At 41.8% G+C, this 21435-nt stretch overlaps 5 protein-coding genes across 8 annotated transcripts in view; 3 read left to right on the forward strand and 2 right to left on the reverse strand.

The window, feature by feature from the left end:
* The first annotated feature begins 67 nt into the window (after positions 1 to 67).
* LOC135163560 (regulator of nonsense transcripts 1) lies at positions 68 to 5895 on the forward strand. The gene is made up of 4 exons (XM_064123085.1): positions 68 to 256; positions 1071 to 1348; positions 1436 to 1591; positions 2080 to 5895. Exons 1-4 carry the CDS (start codon positions 68 to 70, stop codon positions 4808 to 4810), a joined length of 3354 nt encoding a protein of 1117 aa, XP_063979155.1. The 3' UTR covers positions 4811 to 5895.
* A 7-nt stretch (positions 5896 to 5902) lies between these two features.
* Positions 5903 to 10497, reverse strand: LOC135163570 (poly(A) RNA polymerase gld-2 homolog A-like). 3 transcript variants are annotated; one of them, XM_064123116.1, is made up of 4 exons: positions 10220 to 10497; positions 9543 to 9736; positions 9228 to 9450; positions 5903 to 9089 (listed from the first exon to the last, which is right to left on the reverse strand). In XM_064123116.1, exons 3-4 carry the CDS (start codon positions 9408 to 9410, stop codon positions 7314 to 7316), a joined length of 1959 nt encoding a protein of 652 aa, XP_063979186.1. In that variant the 5' UTR covers positions 9411 to 9450; positions 9543 to 9736; positions 10220 to 10497; the 3' UTR covers positions 5903 to 7313. The 3 variants fall into 3 exon arrangements, with proteins under 3 accessions (XP_063979186.1, XP_063979187.1, XP_063979185.1); XM_064123117.1 differs by having other exon boundaries at positions 9228 to 9371; positions 9584 to 9736; positions 10220 to 10496; XM_064123115.1 differs by adding an exon at positions 9887 to 10031 and having other exon boundaries at positions 9228 to 9736; positions 10220 to 10496.
* Positions 10498 to 10572: 75 nt separating this feature from the next.
* Positions 10573 to 11450, forward strand: LOC135163600 (immediate early response 3-interacting protein 1). The gene is made up of 3 exons (XM_064123173.1): positions 10573 to 10730; positions 11013 to 11114; positions 11289 to 11450. The coding sequence occupies exons 1-3, from the start codon at positions 10640 to 10642 to the stop codon at positions 11342 to 11344; spliced, it is 249 nt and encodes an 82-aa protein (XP_063979243.1). The 5' UTR covers positions 10573 to 10639; the 3' UTR covers positions 11345 to 11450.
* The window catches only part of LOC135163575 (heterogeneous nuclear ribonucleoprotein 27C), a 220735-nt gene continuing 210671 nt past the window's right edge, over positions 11372 to 21435 (forward strand). The window contains exon 1 of one of the 2 annotated variants that reach the window (XM_064123132.1): positions 11372 to 11505. Coding sequence is in view for 1 of the 2 variants with exons in the window: in XM_064123129.1 (XP_063979199.1) it covers positions 20874 to 20899 (26 nt within the window). In the remaining variant the exon portion in view is untranslated. Of the gene's footprint in view, positions 11506 to 20718; positions 20900 to 21435 lie in introns of those variants that run through there. The other variant, XM_064123129.1, reaches the window with a different exon arrangement.
* On the reverse strand, positions 13781 to 15920 carry LOC135163588 (loricrin). Its single transcript, XM_064123151.1, has 2 exons — positions 15615 to 15920; positions 13781 to 15384 (listed from the first exon to the last, which is right to left on the reverse strand). The coding sequence occupies exons 1-2, from the start codon at positions 15903 to 15905 to the stop codon at positions 14815 to 14817; spliced, it is 861 nt and encodes a 286-aa protein (XP_063979221.1). The 5' UTR covers positions 15906 to 15920; the 3' UTR covers positions 13781 to 14814.

Here is a 21435-nt window from a genome sequence, read left to right on the forward strand (position 1 = left end):
CGGATTTTCGTCTGCAAATTTGCAAGAAGTTTGTGGTTATTATTGGTGGAGACCCTGGCCTGGCATAATGAGTGTCGACGCGTATGGACCCAGTAGCCAGACCCTCACGTTCCTGGACACCGAGGAGACTGATCTCATCGGTGCTGATACCCAGGGAAGTGAATTTGACTTCACTGATTTTACATTGCCATCACCAAGTCAGACTCAGGCGTCACAGCATGATCATGGACAGAGTCAGCAGAGCCAACCAGTGCAGGTGAGTTCTGGGGTGCTTTTAGGGGCCAGGGTGATGGGGTATTGGGGGATCCATGAGGTCAGATTCACCCACGCGGTTTGCACCTAACCTCAAAGTCTTTGAGAGAATTTTTAAATTGTGGTGCTCAGGGGGTTTAGGGTCTCCAGGTGGCTCTACCAGGTATTCTGGGAGTCAGGAGATTTCTGGTGAGCACATTTTGGGGGGATAATCAACAGGAATTTGGAATTTTAGAGGTCATGCTCAGGTGACCTTGAAGTCCTCGGATTGATTTGATGAGACTTTTACATTTTCTGCAGTGTCATTGAAAGTGTTTTCATCGGTATTAGACAAATAATGACGGGATTGTTATTGGTTTTAGGATTTTGGGTATCTAAAGGACTTGTCTGAAGTGCTCAGTATTATTATTGAGAAGAGGTGGTGAGAGGGAGAGATTTTGTAGCTTATTCGAAAAATATATCTTGAGTTAGTGAGTCTGACGAGAAATGACAAGTGATTTTTTCATGTGTCTATTAAATGAAACTCAAAGTCAAGATTTTGGGACGATTATTGTTTATAAGATGTTGTCAGGGCAATGGTTCAATAGAAAAATATCCAGTGGATAGCTCTATCCATTCATCGGCTCAGAAAATAAATGTAAAGTGATATTTCTGTTGCAATCAATTGATTGAATTTTTTACGAACAAAATATTGTGATGAATTCCTGCTCAACTACCCCTAGAAGACGTGAAGTGTAATTACCGAATTATTTTACGTAGAATTTCGCATACAAATTGGTAAATCCTCTTGGAGTTGATTAACAACGAAATTATTTCAGATCAATGGAACGAACGGCAGTTCAGCCCTTGATCTCAAGATATCTGGGGCAGCTCAAAATCTAGCAGAGCTGCAGTTTGAAGAAGAAGAAGAGGAGGCCTTCTACAATCGTGATTTGCCAGAGCATGCATGCAAGTACTGCGGAATTCACGAGGCATCGTGTGTCGTGATGTGCAACGTCTGTAGAAAATGGTTTTGTAATGGCAGGGGAAACACCTCAGGCTCGCATATCATCAACCACTTGGTCAGGGCCAAGCACAAGGAAGTCACCCTGCACAGGTTAGTGGACGCTCAGCCCCTGTCCGGTCTTTTCGCAAATGATTTCTATGAGAGCTTCGATATTAATCTTTCGATATTTATGTTCAGAGATGGACCTCTGGGTGAAACAGTACTTGAGTGCTACTCCTGTGCTGTTAGGAATGTCTTCGTGCTTGGATTTATTCCTGCCAAAGCTGATTCAGTCGTTGTCCTGCTGTGCAGACAACCCTGCGCTGCTCAAAGCTCCTTGAAGGACATGAACTGGTATGTTGAATTCACTCATATTTATACAATGGAAGGAGATGACGAGGATTTGAAAAATATGAATTTTTCTCCAGAGAAATATTATTGCTAGTTCATTTTTGTAGTCAGTTAGCCATTTTTTTACAGGAATTTGCTTGTACACCAAAAAAATGTTTCCTAAAGTCACTTTTCTTCATATTCATTTGATCCAGATAGACAGCCTCTCGTGTATTTATAAAAAAAATGCAGTTGTGAATACAAACGTGTTACGTATCATACAAAATGCACAAGTATTTTTACATCGGACTGATCCCCCACTATTCTCTACCACCTTCAGCTGCACCCCCATCTCTTACCTCAGTGCATATTTCAATGATTCTACGGCCTTTATTTGACATCCACAAAGACTTTTCCTCTCCTTCCACCATTGCCACATCACCACCTTGCCCAAGTCTTGTCTTTCTGCCAAGTTCCCCCAATAAAATCTGATTTTTCCAAAAATACTACAGGGATCAAGAGCAATGGAAACCCCTCATTGAAGATCGGAGTTTCCTCGCCTGGTTGGTGAAAATCCCCTCCGAGCAAGAACAACTGCGAGCCCGTCAGATATCTGCCCAGCAGATAAACAAGCTTGAGGAGCTCTGGCGTGATAATGTCGACGCGACCTTCCAGGATCTCGAGAAGCCAGGAGTGGATGAAGAGCCCCAGCAAGTGCTGCTACGCTACGAGGATGGCTACCAGTACCAAAACATCTTTGGACCTCTAGTGAAGCTCGAGGCAGATTACGACAAACGTCTCAAGGAGTCCCAGACCCAGGAGAACATCGAGGTTCGTTGGGATGTGGGTCTCAACAAGAAGACAATTGCCTACTTCATGCTGGCGAAAACCGATGGAGACATGAAGCTGATGCACGGTGATGAGCTTCGATTGCGCTATCTTGGTGAGCTTCACAAGCCCTGGTCTGGCATTGGACATGTCATCAAGATACCAGACAACTACGGTGAGGAAGTTGGCATTGAATTGAAGAATAATTCAGGAGCCCCGACGGAGTGCACTTGTAATTTTGTCGTGGACTTCATCTGGAAGAGCACGAGCTTTGACAGAATGCAACTGGCCCTCAGAAAATTCGCTGTGGATGACTCATCAGTCTCAGCATACATCTACCACCGTCTGTTGGGGCACGAGGTGGAAGAGGTTCTCTTCCGCTGTCACCTCCCGAAGCATTTCAGTGCTCCAAACCTCCCGGACCTCAACCGTTCCCAAGTGTACGCCGTAAAGCATGCAGTACAACGTCCCTTGTCCCTGATCCAGGGTCCTCCGGGTACAGGTAAAACCGTCACGAGTGCAACGATTGTTTACCAACTGGTGAAGCAGAACGGAGGTCCCGTTCTGGTGTGCGCCCCATCGAATACAGCTGTGGATCAGTTGACCGAAAAAATTCACAAGTCAAACCTCAAAGTGGTGCGTCTCTGTGCCAAGTCTCGAGAGGCTATTGATTCCCCGGTGAGCTTCTTAGCCCTCCACAATCAGATCAAGAACATGGAAACAAACACTGAACTTCAAAAGCTCCAGCAGCTGAAGGATGAGACCGGAGAGCTCTCCTCAGCAGACGAGAAACGTTACAGATTACTCAAGAAAGCTGCTGAGAAGGAACTCTTGGAGGCAGCTGACGTGATCTGCTGCACGTGTGTGGGAGCTGGTGATCCCCGACTTCAGCGGCTCAAGTTCCATTCGATTCTTATTGACGAGAGTATGCAGGCAACCGAGCCCGAGTGCATGGTGCCAGTGGTCCTGGGGGCCAAACAATTGATCTTGGTTGGAGATCACTGTCAGCTGGGACCTGTGGTCATGTGTAAAAAAGCAGCAAGAGCTGGTCTATCTCAATCCCTCTTTGAACGCCTGGTAGTGCTGGGTATAAGACCCTTCAGGCTCGAAGTTCAGTACAGAATGCACCCAGATTTATCCCGATTCCCCTCGAATTTCTTCTATGAAGGATCACTGCAGAACGGTGTCTGCGCCGATGAGAGAAAGCTCGTGAAGATTGACTTCCCCTGGCCAGTGCCAGACAAGCCTATGTTCTTCTACGTCACTCAGGGACAGGAGGAAATAGCTGGAAGTGGTACCTCATACCTGAACAGAACTGAGGCATCGAATGTCGAGAAGATTACCACAAGATTCCTGCGCTGTGGAGTCAAACCAGAGCAAATCGGTGTCATCACTCCTTACGAAGGACAACGTGCCTATCTCGTCCAGTACATGCAGTACCAAGGCTCCCTGCACTCGAAACTCTATCAGGAAATCGAAGTTGCGAGTGTCGATGCCTTCCAGGGACGTGAGAAGGACATAATCATCATGTCATGTGTAAGGTCCAACGAACACCAGGGAATTGGGTTTTTGAACGACCCTAGAAGATTGAATGTAGCTCTGACTCGGGCCAAGTACGGTATCATAATTGTGGGAAATCCCAAGGTTCTCTCTAAACAACCACTGTGGAATCATCTACTGAGTTTCTACAAGGAGCAGAAGGTCCTGGTTGAGGGACCCCTGAATAACCTGAAAGAATCGATGATTCAGTTTGCTAAACCCAAGAAACTGATAAATTCAGCAAACCCAGGATCCCACTTTATGTCTACGTCTATGTATGACGCCAGAGAGGCATTGATACCAGGTTCGGTTTATGATAGGTCTGGTGGCCAGATGAATGGCAATCCGGCTCACAAACCTTACTACCAGAGGAATATACCTCTAGACATGTTCAGTAGAACCCATGACACCATTAGCTACATCAGTCCTGAACGAGCCCAGGCTGCCATGAATAATGTCCCAGTGCCTGTGGGGATGTTCATGAATATGGCGCATGTGCCACCCAGGTTTTATAATCAACATCAGCAGGCCCTGCAGGCACGTCAGAACCAGAGAAATCGTCGTACTCCTGGGGGAATGAAAGGCAAGGGTCCCAGAATGGGTAAATTGAGTCAGAATGATCAGAACACTCAGCCCTACAGTCAGCCAGGGCTACCACTGACCCAGGGAACCACACAGGGTATGTCTCAGCCTGGATTCAGTCTGTCACAACCTGGTTTGAGTCAAGCTGAACTGTCACAGGATTCATTTGCTGTTGGAGACTTTCAGTCACAGATGGATGGACTCCTCTCTCAGGACTCTACTTATCAAGGGGACAGAAGTGGTTTCTATCAGGGACAGTCACAGCCAGGTGGACAGTTTTCCCAGCCATACTGAGCCGCTCAGGTGCGGCTGGTCAACGCATTCGCCATGCATTGTCGCGGGAAGCGACTGAGAAGGCTCGTACGACAAACTTCTTCTTTGAGACAATTTAAAAAAAATATTACAGACATTACAAACATCGAGAGTATTATTATACCAACGGAGAGAGATCGATGATGCGAGAAACGGTGGCTCCAGGGAATGATGAGACGAGATGATACGTTCTACGTAGATGATGATTACAGAGGTCTGACCTGGTGGAGTCGCTACCGTTTGCAAGCGAGGGCATTGGTAGAGAAAGACGGATGAAGATCTTGACGGACACCTGAGGTTCGAGAGGTTCATCTTGGGAGGCTTGACTTCATGCATTGGAATGCAAGTGATGAGAGAATCGTTGGTGGGAAACGATTGGAGGGATCTCGAGGGTGAGGATCTTGGTGGGTCGTTGGACACTGCCAGGCACCCTTTCGATTACAATTACGATTTTTCTTTCATTATTTCATTATTGAAACAATTCGACCGAGGCGATGGCGTCCACTAACTCTTGGGGTTGTTATCTGTGGTTATCGTTCACTTCAACTGGAGAAATGTTACTTCATGTGATTTTTTATTTCCGTTATTTCGTTAATTATGGTAGGGGGAGGGCGTTTTTCTCGTGAAGACTTTTTTCGTTTCAGAATTCTTGGGGGGGGAGATGCCTCAACTGAGAGGAAGACAGAGGAACAGGTTTTTATGGTTTTATCAGAAAGTTGGGTTATCTAAGTTCTTTATTGAATTTTCGGGGGGTTTGAGTGGGGCACTCTCTCATACCCTGATACCAATAGCTTCCGAACGAAATTCATGGTATGGAGACTCATGTCTTCAGTTCACGGGTTACAACATGCAAAGAGTAGAGTTGTAAGCTAGAGTAATACAAGGTAAAATTTATTTTTTTTCCATTTTTTTTTGCTGAATGATTATTTTGATTTTCTGTTTCAATTCCTGTAATGATTGACAGAACAGAACAGCACACTTCTAATCGCAAATTTATTATTAACAGAAAAGAAATAAAGTCACTGTACAATTTGGTGGTATCAATAAATTCGATGTGGAAAATGAGAGTTGTGATTTGTTTTTTTTTACGAAAATGCATTTATTCAACAACAAAATGAAAGTTACAATGAATTTATTCCGATTGTCCTACTGCCGGAGCTTTTCCGACAGCTTCACGAATTGATCAATGATTCTTTAACAAAAATTATAATTTCAATAAGGCTTACTAAATTTTACACAAATAAATTTACCATTCAAATGCTTCGAAGATAAGTCCGAAATCAATCATATTCATTTATTCTGTATTTTCTACCTCATGTAACGCTTTCACTCGAAGAAAAAAATAATAGAAATACAAATCGATCACAAATAAATTGCCAAATGTTCAGCCACCTCCCTCTAGGAAAAAAAAATTTAAAAAGTGTAAGGAAAGAAGACGCGAAACATGTGGCTCCAGTGAGCGTAAAGTATGCACGAAAAAAAATTAAATAATATAAACTTAAATATTAACAGTCTATATATTTTTTCTGCTTTATGGTTTTTAATTTTTTTTGTTTTATTTTTATTTTATATATTTTTTTGTTTTCAAACTTTTTTCTACTTTTCTTTATATTGTCTATAACTGAGGGAGAGGCCTTCGGGTACCGAGTTTAATTGCAAAGACTCACAATAATTTAATTAAATTCGGTGAAATCGTGTGAGTCACCTCTGCACCAGTTAGAAATAATTTCAGTTATCTGATGAAATTTCTTATTTTTCGCTATTATCTGTCACTTTCGCTCATTCAGTACTTTCTGCGTTCATATCAAGCTACCATTCATTGAGCAAAAGTCTCGTCACTCCCCTGGTTTTTCATCCATTCAAGTCTCAGAATATAAATAGTAACAAACAAGGCACAAATATATCATCAGCAAAGTGGTGAAACTTTCCATTATACACTTTATTCGTTACATCTCATGAAATATTAAATAATTAGGACAATGAGGGGAGGACAACTGGTCCTGAAACCACAGATTTCCAAGATAAATGAAAATAAGCTGAATGTCAGATGTAACTTATCACGTGTCACCACTTCACCCTGATTTTAATCTCTTAATCTCGTCTCCCATAGAGGGGAAATTACGTATTTATAATTAATTTCTGTTCCCTCTCCAACTCATTGCACAGCAATTTCACCCTTTCATCTTCTAATCTGCTAACTTTCCTCCCTTAGTTCATATTTTTCATCTCTTGTTCTTTCCCTTTTAGATTATTCAATTTATCTATTTAAGTTCGTTGTAATACCTATCACTCTTAAATCCCAAAGGTGATTCTACGAAATACTCGACCCTAAATATCACAGTGTAAATCACTGATACATAGCACAGCCATGTTAATCTCGCGAGGCTCGTATTTATCACAATAAAAAAATTCATACAAGCTCATTATTCGCCCCTTGGCAAGGATAAATGTCTCAGAAATAAAAGTCTCTCTGGAAGACTTGAAATTACTTTAGGGCCGTGGGTAGCGGGTAGTTCAGCCCAACGTCTGGTGCCTGCTTCACGAAGACACTGGCAAGACTCATGCTCTCCTTCAGTCTTTGATAGGTCCTGCAGAAGACAGTCTTGATTCGGGAGAATACAGCGTAGTCGTAGACTGATCTGGCAGTGTTAGTTAAGTCAAATGGCTCTTCGATGCAAAGAAATTTCCATTGATGTGGGTCGTTCTTCCATGAACGGGCCCTACGGCAATCGTCAATGGGCACTTTTCTCGCCAATCTTACTGATATTGCATACTGATTGAAATCAAAATTCGAGTAGTACTTGAAGAATTCAAGCAGCAGCTCCCCAAGAGGTTGACGATTAGTTTGTGCAACTGTCTTTGTGAGAAAGCTGAGATCCTCGTGTATATCAATCGTATGAATATCCGAGTAGGAATTGAACTTGTGCCCATACATGGAATGTAGACATGGCAGGACAGCAGGGCTGACTCCACACTGGAGGAAGTGAATGACCATGAGTACCAGTGAGTAACTGGAGATAGTCATGTTCTTGGCATCATTGATGTTCTGACTTTGGGCCCACAGCTTCACCACGAGCACCAGAGGCCTCACCCTCCAGTCAATCCTTGAGTAGCAGTATAGCATATGAGTGTTGCGAATCCCCACAGCATTATTGCAATTCAAATCCACCTCGAGATTCTGCATTCCATCATGAAACTTGAGGATTGGTACTTTGGCCTGAATCAAGGTCAACTGATCGATAAAATCACAGTTCTTGAGGCAGGTCTTGATCTGGTCTAGGTGGCAAATGGCCTCATTCCTCTGGATCATCTCAGTGTTCCTCACTAGCAGACACATGTCGACATCACTGCTGTCAGATCCGAAGCCATTCATGGTGGATCCGACGAGAAAAAGCCCATACCTTGGATAAGTCGATTTGATGTAGATGTAGAGGTATTTCCACAGCATCATTTTGTTCCGGAAGGTCGCTTCCGACTGCTGATTAGCCAAGAACTTGCTCCAAATTTCTTGAGATAACTCATCCCATCTGGGACAGCCACGCATCAATTCCTCAGGAGTCTTGTGGACCTGCATGAGGTGTGATCTTGCAAGAAATCTGTCAGGTGCAATGAAGGGTCTGGGGAAGAAGTTGACCGCGGGTACCATTATGTCCGCAAATCTACGTCTGTTCTGAGTTTTCTGGGCTGGAGGTGAGCTGGAGCTCCTGCCACTGTGGTAACGCTTTTTGCTCTGATAGTTCTGCTGAATCTGCGTTGTCCGTGCTGCGGGAATTGTGCTGTGGTAGTAGTTGAGGGGCCTCTGCTGTTGGTAGTACTGGGGGGCCAGGTTGGAGATGAACCCCTGGGGGCTTACGGTGACGTTATGAATAGCGATTGAGTGAAGCTCGTGGAGTCGTTTGATCTCGAGGTCTGTTGAGGACGTGGAATCACGATCATCTGAGCTCTCTGTTTGGCTACCGTCTGTGTGTTTGTTAGGGGTCGGGGACCGCGAGCTGAAGCCACTGTCGCTGTTGCAGGGTTCGGGGGGACGTTCCTTGGGGGTTTGACGCTTCGTCTTCGATGTCCAGTGGGACTTCCTCAAGGAGGCGAAACCGTTCTGACGGTAGTTAGGGTGAGATGTGGGTATCGTTTGGGAGTTGTTATTGTTTCGTCTCTGCCAAGGAGTGACATTACTCGTGGCCGTCGCATAATTGGGTCTACGAAACTGCGGAATCTCCACGCCCAACATTTGGTAGAGCTCCAGGGGATACCGAAGATTTGTCTGGGTAGAAAAAATTCGGTTTGGCTTGCACGTATATTTCTCACGGTGATTTTCAAAAATGTTATGTATTTTTTTCCAAATTAAGATTAGAATTTCCTCTGAGAATTGAAAAGTCATTTATAACGAATCAATAATTACCTGTATCAATCGATGGCTCTGAGAACTGCCGTCAAACACGTAAGTAGCTGGAACTTCAGTGGGACTAGTTGCAGTAATTGTTGCAGGAATTGAGGGAGAGGGAATATTAGGACACTGTCCATTCGTTTGCTGACCACCGACAATCTGTATCATCATGTGAGGTGGGAGCATAGCGTGATACATAGTCAATCAATGTTAAGTGAATAATTTTAATTGCTTCATACTGCAACATTTATATGGTAATGATAGATGATTCCCCGAAAAAACTGGACAAAACCAGCAAGTGAAAAATTAATTAAAAAATATGAATTGTACTTGAGCCCAAATTCATCCGAGGATTTTATCAGTCTTTGTACCTGTTAAGGACGTAGGGATAGCGATGAGGGCACGGGGGGTCGGTATCATGTTTGTACTTCTCTATCAGAAGCTTCTGTTTTCCAGCTTTGAGAGGTTTGGGGACGAGTTATCCAATGAAGAACTTGTCTTCAACCCTAAAAGACTCACGTCCCCTGAAAGAAAAATATTTTCGTTAGAGGCGAGCGAGGGAAACGAAAATCTAAGATGTCTTATGACCCTCCTTGAACCCTCAATCAATCAGCAAAACAATTTTCATTACAGAGCCTGAGAAATACATCTCAAAAAATGAAAAAAAATATTACATCACTCTGCGGGGTTCGATTGAGTTATCAACGGCGCAAAACCGGTTCATAAAATTCTGCCGGTGGATGGGTTCTAGGTTATTCCCCTGAATGCAATTCACAACCTCAAAACTACTTCCAAAAAAGACCCCTCAGGTTCTGAAACCTGTCAACAACCAATTAGATTTCCAAAAATTGAAATAAATACGTAAATAACGAGGGGCCATTACATTGATATTAAATACTTGAGAAATTAAAAAAAAATTACGAAAATATGCCCATGTTACGACCCACCCATTGGCGCAAACACAATAATGTTCATCGTCAAAGAAAAAATATGTGAAAAATACTCACGATCAGCGGGGACAGCGAGAAGTCGCCATTTTCCGTATCACCCTGGATTTCCCGATGGAAAATGCAATTTTCGTCTTTTCTGTTAGCTCCGGATTACCACGAAAACACTCCCGATAAATTTTTCCACCGAGACCAAAATAATCCCCCAAAAGGAAACGAATTTAAACCTCACGTTAGTCCCAATGGAGCTGTTTAATCAGATTAACTTTCGCGAATGGAATACAACCGAAAATAATGTTTTTCCCTCGATCTCCCGAGATTCGGACGCGTCAACTTGACTGTTCCAAGCGAATCGTTGGATTTTTTGAATTCTGTCATAATTCCGAAGTCGATAATGGTCCCCGTGTGTCCGCTAGATGTCGCCCGGGCCTTGTTTTTCAGGCCGCCATCGTGTCGTTGGAAGTATTTTGAGTTTATAACATGGCGTTTACCCTGTGGACCCTCTTCGAGGCAACACTTTTGTGTTTGAATGCTGTCTGTGTCCTCCACGAGGAGAGATTTCTAGCCAAGAGTGAGTATTGATACATCTCCATGCCTTTAGGCTGCTGGGATTCGGGTTTTTCACCGCTCAGGAGGAAGCTAACCTCAATTATTTGCCGCACTGGTTTCATTCTGACGGATTGTTCCTCTTCCCACAAGACAATGGGCTGATTTGATCCGATGACGGTGTCAGTGAATTCTTAATGTGGGATTTTATGTTGTTATGGTTCCGAGGAAACCATTTCCTGGGAAATATTGTAATGATTGGAGACTGGCAAAACTTGACTGATTGATCTTGTTTGCTTTGGCATAGTTGGATGGGGAGCCCAGCAGAATATACAGGGATTCGGAGAGCCTCCGAGTGTTAAGTCACAGGCCATGCATCTTGTGAGGTCGATAAGAACCGTGGCCAGATGTAAGTTGATGGGGATTGAGAGGTTGAAGTGGAAGGAGGGGAGTTCTGTGTTTTAACTTGGATAGTAAAATTTATAAAATATAATTGAAAAATATATAACTCTTCTCTCCACAATTGGCCAAATGAAGAACTCCTTCGGATGAACTGATCCATTTTGGTTTTTTTTTTCCACAGATCCTCTAATATTCCTTAACATTCTGACAATACTAGTAAAACTGGTACTCGGTTGATGGAGTGAATGCATAAATAATCAATCCCTAAATAATAAATGTCTCCCAGGAGTGATGTACATACACGTCCCTGTGACGTTTTAATAATAAAAAAAAGAATCTTCAATTGCTCCTAGTTCATGTTGAAACAGCTCACCACTTGTTCCTGAGAATCATAATGAGTGAGTAATATTAGGAAAATTCACTCATGATATTATAAACAAGAAATGTTTCGCGAGTAATGACATTCATAAATAACCATTCTCCCTCAATTACCATTAGCGAAAATCCATCAACTTGGAAATAGCTCTGCGGAGACGAGTAATAATTCACTCGTCCATGCAGTATTTTCTCATTTTTTATTTTGCTCCGTGAAGCTTATTTTTTTTTCCTTAGTCAACAGAACTAAAGGAAAAAGTGCATTGCACTGGGGGTATTACGTAGTAGGTCATACATGTTACACAGTAGTCAATAATTACTGGGAAGCCAACGGACAGAGAGCGGATGTGACAGTAGCAAGAGTGACGTGTCGTTAATTTCAATTTAGACGTTATTAGACGTTACAAAGAGAAATGAAAAATAAAAAAATTGCACAACGAAAAGAAAGAGAAAGAATTTCAAGCAAAAGTCGGAAAATTACGGTGATTACAAAATATAACACTCAAACTACTGCTACAGACAATCGACAATTGTCTGACATAATTCGTTCTCTCGAATGTTTTCTTCATTCAACTTATTAACAAGTGTTATATTTCGTTTGGAGTAAATGGGGTGACTCTCACGGTTGTAATTCATGACTGCAATTTTGGTTTGTAACAAATTGGCAGACATTACAACATAAAACATGTTCGTCACTCTCTCAAGTTCTCCCAGCTGTAGCATTCAGGTGAACTGGAGCACCTGTGGCTGCCTTATTTCTATCACAACTTCGTCTTCATTATAATCGTAGTTTGTACAATTTTCACAGTCAAAACGTGTTTATGAATTTTAAATCTTGTGCCTAGTGGTTCTCACGACTTGAGTACTTTCCCTGGCGGATGGTGCGCGCGTTTTGTACGTGTTCTTATATTCATACGTGAATACACGATTGTTGAGAGGCGATTATTATAATAATAGGAGGTAATTGTGGGTGGCAGTGAAGGGTGACGTCTCTAATTTGACATATCTTTAAAATTATCACTATGGCACCCCTGAAGGTCCATAATATTTCTAGAATTTTGCACGCAGTCATTCAACAACATCTCGATGGTTAATGATATTCAAGTGATTTCTCATCGTAATTAGAAATTCGAAGAATCGACTAAATAAGTCATTGTACACGTCCCATCATGACTCTTTATGTGAATAACTCATCAAGGAAAAGTGATTCGAATCAATTGAGGTACGACTGAAACAGTAATCAATCCTTAATTGCCCGGATCACTTATCCTCCAGCGGAAAGGATTCGCATTTCACAAGTGGAGCAAAAGCGGGTTGCAATTAATATTTAGCACACGACTGGTACGAATATATATGGGATGATTCGTCTTTCGGAATCGTACTCGAAGAGCAGCGCTTTCGTGACGCGCATATCAAGAAAATACGAAAAGAGGAATTCGTATAAGAGTGTGGATGCGTAATCATTGCGCAGGCCAGCTCGTTCTAGTTTTTTTTCGAATTAAAAATGAAAGAGAAATACTCCGGTGATGGTATTTCCTTTTCCGTCAAACCCGGATATTCTTAATTTTATCTAAATCTAATGAGGAGAATTAATTCCAAAGAGATATTGAATGCCATTTGCTCCATAAATTTTTTAGATACATAAACCGTTTGCCAGACTAGACCGATTTTTATGATCATCTCCCATAAAAACCTAACTCTCGATTTCAACTCTCTCGTTTATGGTCTTGAATAAGACTGCACTCGTAAAAAATTCGCACAAACCCAAGGCCCATCCCAATACAGCAGCATCACGAGAAGACATTATTTTTCTTGCACCCGTCGTTAATTCAAGGAAAATAGGAAAAAAAACAACAAATCGTGTGACTCTGCCCGATATTAAAGTTACCTCGTCATAGCCCGTTTACTTTCCAATCTTACCCGGATTTCGCAACCCCGGGACCTTCCTCGTTGCAGACGTGTCGCACTGCTCGTGCGTTTACCGCTTTAATTTACGTCATGTCCAGTTGTTCAGAAGGGGTTCACTGGAGTCACTCGAGGAGAAGTGAAGAAGAGCCTTTCTGGGTGCATCTGAGGCCTGCCATTGGCTGTACAGAGTGAAAGGAGAAAGGCACTTCTCTCAAAAGTGAAAAAAACCGTAAAAATGACATATCAATGAAATAAAACTAATGAAGAGGCATAAATAAAAATATCAAAACACGTGCTGGTTCATTAGTGGCTCATCCGAGGAATACCCTCTCATTCTTCATGCCATTAAGCATTACCCACAGGGAAATAAAAAAAAATATTCATAGACAATTTTCAACGGTGGCGACGTATTTTTTTTATTTTTTTTGTTTTCTACAAAAAAGCCTTTATACAAGTATAAAAATGCACAATTGAGTATAAAACAAGAAATTAAGTAAAAAAATAGTGTTTGATGTTTGTATAACTCCGAGACGACTGTCTCCGACGGCGTATCCGGTTTCCCCTGCTCTCCCTCTCAAACTTGTAGAATTTCCCGCAGACGATCACGTGGCCATTAATTGAATGCCCTAAGTTTGTCCACGTACTCGTCTCCGGTGAAAAAAAATCGCCAAGTTAATCGCCTCCAGACGTTAGAATTTCACTCTCACCCGTACAAGACTCCTCCGGCTTAACCTCTCTTCCTGCCCTCTCGTGTTTCCGGTCTTGCATAAGTCTACCAGTGGATTTTCATCTTGTCATTTCTCACAGGTGAAACTCTCTTAAACCCCGTCGATTAGCAGAGGCTAGCATTGAACACCCGTTAACGCCGTCCGACTCAATCCCCTCTTATGTTTTAACATATTAAAAAAAAGCGTGTGGAATTTTATTTACAAAATGCGCAAGTTAGCGCAAAGATCACGATCATTCTCCTCCAACTCTTGTCTCCTCAGTAGTTTCTCTACATCTGACGCATCAGATATTTTATCTATGGTTTTGTCTCTTGGGTTTTTTTTACTTTGATAAATGATGATCTCTTTGATTACTATCGCTCTTCATCTTCGTACGATTGTGATGTTGTTTATGTCCGACTATTCTTCCTCAATTATCGCCCTTGATCAAGCCAAGGTGCATTGCTGTTAATCGTTACCTCGGAAAAATACTCAAATCATTTTCCTGGTTTTCCTGGTCTTCCCTCGGGCACTTATGTTGGACGAATGAACCTTGATACCCATGGATGACCGCGCTGAGGGTACGACTAGGCCCCAGCGAGGATCACCACAGGTTTCCAGAGCTTTCCCACTGGAGAACGCCCGCGTCCATACACGAAGCTCCAATCGATCTTATTGGTTCATGCCCTTGGGATTTAGATGAAAGGTATTGGTGGCTTAGAAGGGAACACCGTAGCTGCCGCTGGGCCTGCTTGGTGCTCCATAACTGCCGGATGGTGCGCTTGGGTAACCAGAGGGCCCACTTGGATATCCTCCGAATGAACCACCGCCGCTACCCTGGCTGACCTGGTGAAGCTGGGCAACTTGGATTGCCTGTCTGATTCCCTCAAGATCAACTCCAACAACGCGTCCACCACCGAAGGATGGCACTCCGTATTGGGTTGATGGGGGCCCGTAGCTGCCTGATGGAGCACCGTAGGACGAGCTTGGGTAGCCACCTGAACCACCTGATCCACCCGATCCAGACTGGCTCTCCTCCTTCAGGAGAATCTGACGGATCTGCTCGAGAAGGGCACCATCGACCTGTGCACCCTCGTTGGATTGGAAGCCAGGGGATACTTGGGTGTAACCACCTCCACCCGATGAGAAACCACCGCCACCAGAGTATCCACCACCTCCTGAGTATCCACCACCTCCTGATGAGTGTCCACCACCGCTCGGTCTGTTGTAGTTGTATCCAACTGGGGGCTCAGCAAGGGCTAGCCCTGCAAGAGTGATGAAGGCGCACTGAAATTGGAAAGAGGAAAGTTTTAATATGATTATTATCACTCGACAATATTTCATCACTTGAAAAAAAGAAATGATTTCCATCATCTGCTGAATATGGTGGAATGGAAAACTTATTTGTGGAAATTTCGAGGCTTTTGCTAAGAAATAGTCCTTTTTTGTAATAGCCAGGTTAACTTTATCAATCACAACTGATTTTAATCAGTAACAGAATCCAAAGTATATCTTACCGCAAAAAGAGGATTCATGTCAGTTACTGCTATGCCGTTTTGGCTCTGTGTGACTCTGACTATGGCAACGGGGTTACCTTTATATCCCCGATGGTGGATGCCAAACGAATTGAGGTAGCACGTGGGGGAAATACAGCGAAGAAGAGACGGGGGCAGAATCCAGAGTGAGAGTAATGCCTCCTTTTCCCCACCTCTCTGGCCTCTGTCCCTCTCTTCTGGATGTACATTCGCCTCGTAACGCGGTGCCCCGTCTTCATGTACCTCTCTCGGTCTTTTATATCTTGTAATCATTGGGATTCCTCGGAGCTGGTGAGGTTTTTTTTTCCGAATTGAATTGCGACAGGTAAACGTGGTCTTTTCAGCAGGCGGATGACACTTGGCACATCAATTCGCGAATGTCCTAGACCTAGACGGGCTTACACACCTGGATGACTATTGCACTCCACTGTTTTGTTGCAACCAAGCTCTAAGTCGATTATGTAAAATTATGAGGTATTGGACTCGTTAATGATACGCGGGCTGAATAGCTAGGGGAAAATGGATAAATTAGTGGAGGATTGTTTTTCATGATTCTTTTCAAGGAAATTCCAGTAAAATGTGGAACGTTTCAAGTGGAAATTTAAGATAAGAAAAAATTGCAGTAAAAAGATCTTTCGTATATTAAACTTTATTTGTAAAAACAAAATAGCTTACAATATATATTAAATTTCCTAATCAGCGAGATGAGATGGAAGCAACAGAGTTAGAAATTATTATTTTCAAAATCACGATAAAATTTTAGTTTTACTATTTAAAGTTTCCATAGAAGATTAGTATAGAGTTCCCGGAAAGTCCAGGAGTATTAAAATTCTGGGCAATTTTCAGTATTTTTTCTTTCTCTCTCTCGCTCTTTCTATGCTGTCGTTGATGATAAGTTTAAACTGCTACACTCAATATATTTCGATTATGCCTGTTCAGTACAGTAAATTACGGGAATGGATCTGGCTTCCTGGTTGAAGAGGCAGTTTGATCTTCGTGGGAAACCGTTCAGAATTCTTTTCAGTGGTCTCATTACATTTATCATCGGTTTTATTGTTCTTGAAGAGTTTTTTTACCGTGATGTATACGTAACGCCGGCTGAGTGAGTGGAGTAATCGAGCAAAATCGAAAGGGTTCGTCTCCTCTTTCGTTGAGTTTCTTTGGATTTTTTTTTGCTGGGGGAAATTTGGGTCACGAACGTGCAAAACGGAGCAGTTCCCTTTCATTCACTCTGGCCCTGAAATTAAATGTCGTATCTGACTGTTGACGTTATGTAGGCTTTTTATTCCAACTTTGACAGGGAAAATTGATTGATGATATAATATCTATTGGCACTTGAATTAAATTTACTTGCAATTAATTTTTCTAATGTTCTGTCTCTTCAAAAAGAAGTAAATCAATGGAATAGGAAGATCAATATCTACTGATAATTGGAAGAAAGTCAGTGAGATTGGGGGTTTGTCACAATGAATGATGAACGTAAATACTGTTATGCTTAGAGTCATTATAATCACGAGCTTCTGTCTCTAAGGCAGCTGCTGTAAACGTGTCATAGACAGGCAGCTACTTGGGTCTTATTTTCATCTTTCAAGTATTTTATTGTGTCTCGTAACGGGGAGACTCACGAAACCCAGCGAAAGCGTCGGTGGTGTATGCGTCGAATTACTTTTGCCTATGTTAGAAATCTCGTCCTGGATCTCCTGGCATTTCAATGGTAATTTTTTCGGGTCCTCTGGTGGGTTTGAGCATTCCAAAAACGGGGAGATCGAGTGGTTTGGTGAATAATTCAGTAATCAATTGAGGAAGATAGCAGATCAATTCAGCGATTAAGAAACTTGACCGTGATTTGGTGAATGGCATTATCATTGCGAAATTTTTCGATTTTGAAATCGTCTGTTGACATTTTTTTTTTTTTTGGAAAAATACTCGGGGATGAATTATATAATTGGTGCGGTTTAATTTTGTACTTTCTAAACTTCTTATGAATCGTTAGGTCTTAGATTAGTTTACCCCAGGTCTGGCCACCACCTGCGAATGAGGGACTTTGCTCTCTGCCGGAGAGGACCGGCGTCGCGGTATTTGGGCCTCAGTTTTGCCAAATTTACACAACACTACGCCAGCTAATTTAGCGGTTTATGTGACGCACAGTAGAATATATAGAAGTATTGAATAACTAACTCCCTTCTAATTTATTGACCTGACTCAAAACTTCATTGACTAGTCAAAATCATTGCGGTCGACGAAATGACATGGGATTCCCGTCACTGAAATTGGCATGAAGGAAGAAAATGTTTTACGTGTCCACTGCCGTCAGTTGTATCATTCTTGATGCGCTTCCGTGCGTTGAACGAGTGAAATAGACGGGATCGTCCCTATGAGACGTAATCGTTTGAGCTCTCGTTCTCTATGAAAGAGGCAAATATACGGGTACTAACCATCAAGAGTTAGAATCTCAGACGGGCAAAGTCTGTGTTAGGTGAAGATCGTCGAGATGCCGCAGTGTCCGGTGATGGTGACCACTGATCGAGAGGGAAAACGCTTTCTTCGTCATGGAATTCGATTATCCTCGCGTGAACTCCCGGCCTACTTCGCAAAATCCTCTACCTCTCTCTCTCATTATCACACAGCTCCTCTGTTTTTTTTTTTAATTCAATCCTTAATCAAGCAGAGATGAAAAAAGCTTCTCCAGTCCCGAGTACATTTATATTGTATTGAAGACCTTTCCACTGAGCGGTTGTTGAATTTTTTTGAGCATCAGCCCGATGATGGAGGTGTCATTGGGTCGCGTCACAATCAGAGCCAATTAGAGAGGCGATAAGGATGCGGGAATAGGGGGGTTATTGTCACGGAGAACGAGTTTCAGTTCCCAGGGATCAGCTCTCAAATTCAATGAGATAGAGAAGGTTACACCGAAAGTAAAATGACTTTTGCTATCTATTTACTTGCGAGGAGTTAATGTACGTAATTATTTGCATAAGACATGTGTAAATTTCCTTGTAGTTGGTGACTACACTGGGTAGAGACTTTTCTTCTCAGGGCGAGGCAAAATAGGGATTTTAAAGTCTCTTTGTAATGATGTCCGATACTCTCTCTCATCACACGATTACTCTTTATGTTTTCAATTTAATCCTCCATCAAGAAGTGATGAAAATATTATGTCATCAGGCTGTAATTTTTGACAGTGATGTTGTGCTGAGTTATCGAATTGAGCCTTTTTGTGTATGAATAATAAAACGACTGCGGGTATTTTTGTTCATTTTCAATAAAATGGAAAAAATCCATTCTTCAATGTCATTATCAGAATTTTAGTCTTCAATTATTTTTTTTATCGCACGTAAAAATTTAACGACATGTCGAATAGAATTTTCAAAAAATGGGGAAGTGTAGTGTATGGCACATTCAGCATTCGTTTGCTGAAGATAGAAAATTAATTGAGAGGTCAATAAATTTGAGGAATACTCAGTGAATAATTTTATGAGAGATCCCTGCAGCGGTAACGGAAAAAAAATTATATTCTCGTTAGCATTTCTCTAATCAATCCCCACTCCAGTCTATTATCTTCTACAAAATTATTTTTATCTACTGCTTACTTTTTTTATTCACTTGATCGACAACTTTTCGAGTCGTGTGATGGCATATTTCGGCTGTTTCTCATTTTGGAGCCCTCACACTCCTCGGAGAACTTGTTTTCGGCCGTGTGAGGAACATAATTTTTCTTCACACAGTCTGTAAACGGCGTTTGACAGACACAAAGTGTCCGTAAAATGACGTTTTACGGACAGTGTGATGAAAATACTATAAAACTCTCCCCAATTGTTCTTGAAAGATTCACTACCTCACGTATAATTTCTCCTCACCGTAACCATTCATAAAGTCATCTTTAATTTGCTGTACTGTATCGAAAAAGGAACATAATCGCTGTTGAAATTGCATATCTCACTGGAAATTCACTGGAGATATAATTTACGAGCGTTTAAATAAATATTTCAGATTTTTTTTTTCAAGGGCCCCGAAATTACCAATAAATCATTCGGGTGGGCGGGGGAGGGAGGAATGGAATTGTCTCCTGAAGAATAACGAGTGCTCAACTCGATGTGCAACATCTTCCTGGATCCGAGTTTCTCGGATGTAAGTGCAGGACGAGAGTAATGGGGAGAGAGGGCGGGGGGAGAGGAGAGAAGCCCCTGGGGCCATGTAACTTTCCCTCGTATCCGTGTTCGGGATCCTCGCCGATGCCTCTCATTTTTTCTTTCAGATCCCTTCCTATCCCCTGACGAGACCCTTGCCCCTATCAACCGTTAGCCGATACTGCTAATTAGGTATACTATCAATTAATCACACTCATCATTGTGTGTTTATGAACAAGTCAATTGATAATTAATTTGTTAATATCCATAAGAGTGGCTATAGAGAAGGAAATTAGCCATTTGAATTGAGGAGAAATGTTTTTTTTTTAATCTTTCATGACCCAGAGAGGAATTTTATTATTAATCGTCCTCATTCTGATTACGAAACTATTTTTATCATATGCCAATGAATGCATATATTGTCTAGAGGTAATTCGGCACAGAAGTATTTGGATAGATGGACATTAACTGTAAGTTGAAGGAATACTGAAGTGACTGGCGAATGGAAAGGTGACAATGTGGGAGGACAACAGAATAATATGCATTGCAAGATTTTTGGGATTTTCGAAAGTCCATAAGTTGACCACAAGCCATTAAGTACGAATTGATGGAGAAAAAAATGGGGAATTCCCCCCGGGGATTTCAGTTTTTTAAAAAATTTTTTCGTGTATCGTTGTTGCTACATAGTGAATTGATGAATTCAATTCTTATGGAAATTTCGGTTTTTACGAAAACAAAAATTGAAATGTGTGGTGAGAGGTTTTGTAAGCTATTTGATAGCCACAGGATGAGGTTTTGATGGGTTTGGGGGAAATCTCGGGGGGATTACGCAAATTGTTTCGGCAGAGACAGTGAATTACTCGGTGTTTACTTTGAATAATTCATCGCAATGTTTTGTAAATAGATTTGGAAGAAGTTTGAAGGCATTCCCCTGTTGATATTTTGAATGAAATTCATTATTCAGTCAAGCGTTTACAGAATCACCTGTCCAAATTTCGTACCATGAGAAATGAGAAATATTTTCCAGACCATTAAATGACACAGTGCTATAGTTTCCTCAAAATTTCTAACGTTGACATTCTTCAAGTAATCACCCACGATCACAATCAAAAAAATGTTGAACTCGGGAAATATTCAAAGGTAAGCGGCCGAATTTTGTAATTCATTCGTCAGACCTAGTGAGTGATCTCAAAGATAAAAAAGTACTTTCCAAGTACTCCCCACGAAATTACGCAAATTGTTGAGCACGAAGCGAACCGAATAGGACGATTCTGTGGTTATTATAGTAGATCTGTTACACAATATCCAACAGATAACATTGCAGAAATGGTTAATTAAAAATGCCAACGACAATGTCAACTGTCTCCTCGAATAACTCATCACATGAATAAAAAAAATTTATCTCTGAAATGGTGAATCAATGTGGAGGTCTCAACACATCCCATATTACTTCGACTTTCACTGGATACGAATGTACGTCCTCACTAATTTCTTGGACGGAATGAAATATCTTCGAACCAGTACGAATTATCTTTTATGACGAGCCTCGAAAGTGTAGCATAATGATGAAAAATAAAGACCGACGAATTAGTAGAACATTTTTTTTTCGTCTACCTAAAAATAGCGAAACTCACTGATGGAGGAAATGACTCGGAGTGATGTAAAAAAAAGGGAAA

The sequence above is a fragment of the Diachasmimorpha longicaudata genome, chromosome 6 (genome assembly GCF_034640455.1).
Source record: "Diachasmimorpha longicaudata isolate KC_UGA_2023 chromosome 6, iyDiaLong2, whole genome shotgun sequence".
Taxonomy (NCBI): domain Eukaryota; kingdom Metazoa; phylum Arthropoda; class Insecta; order Hymenoptera; family Braconidae; genus Diachasmimorpha; species Diachasmimorpha longicaudata.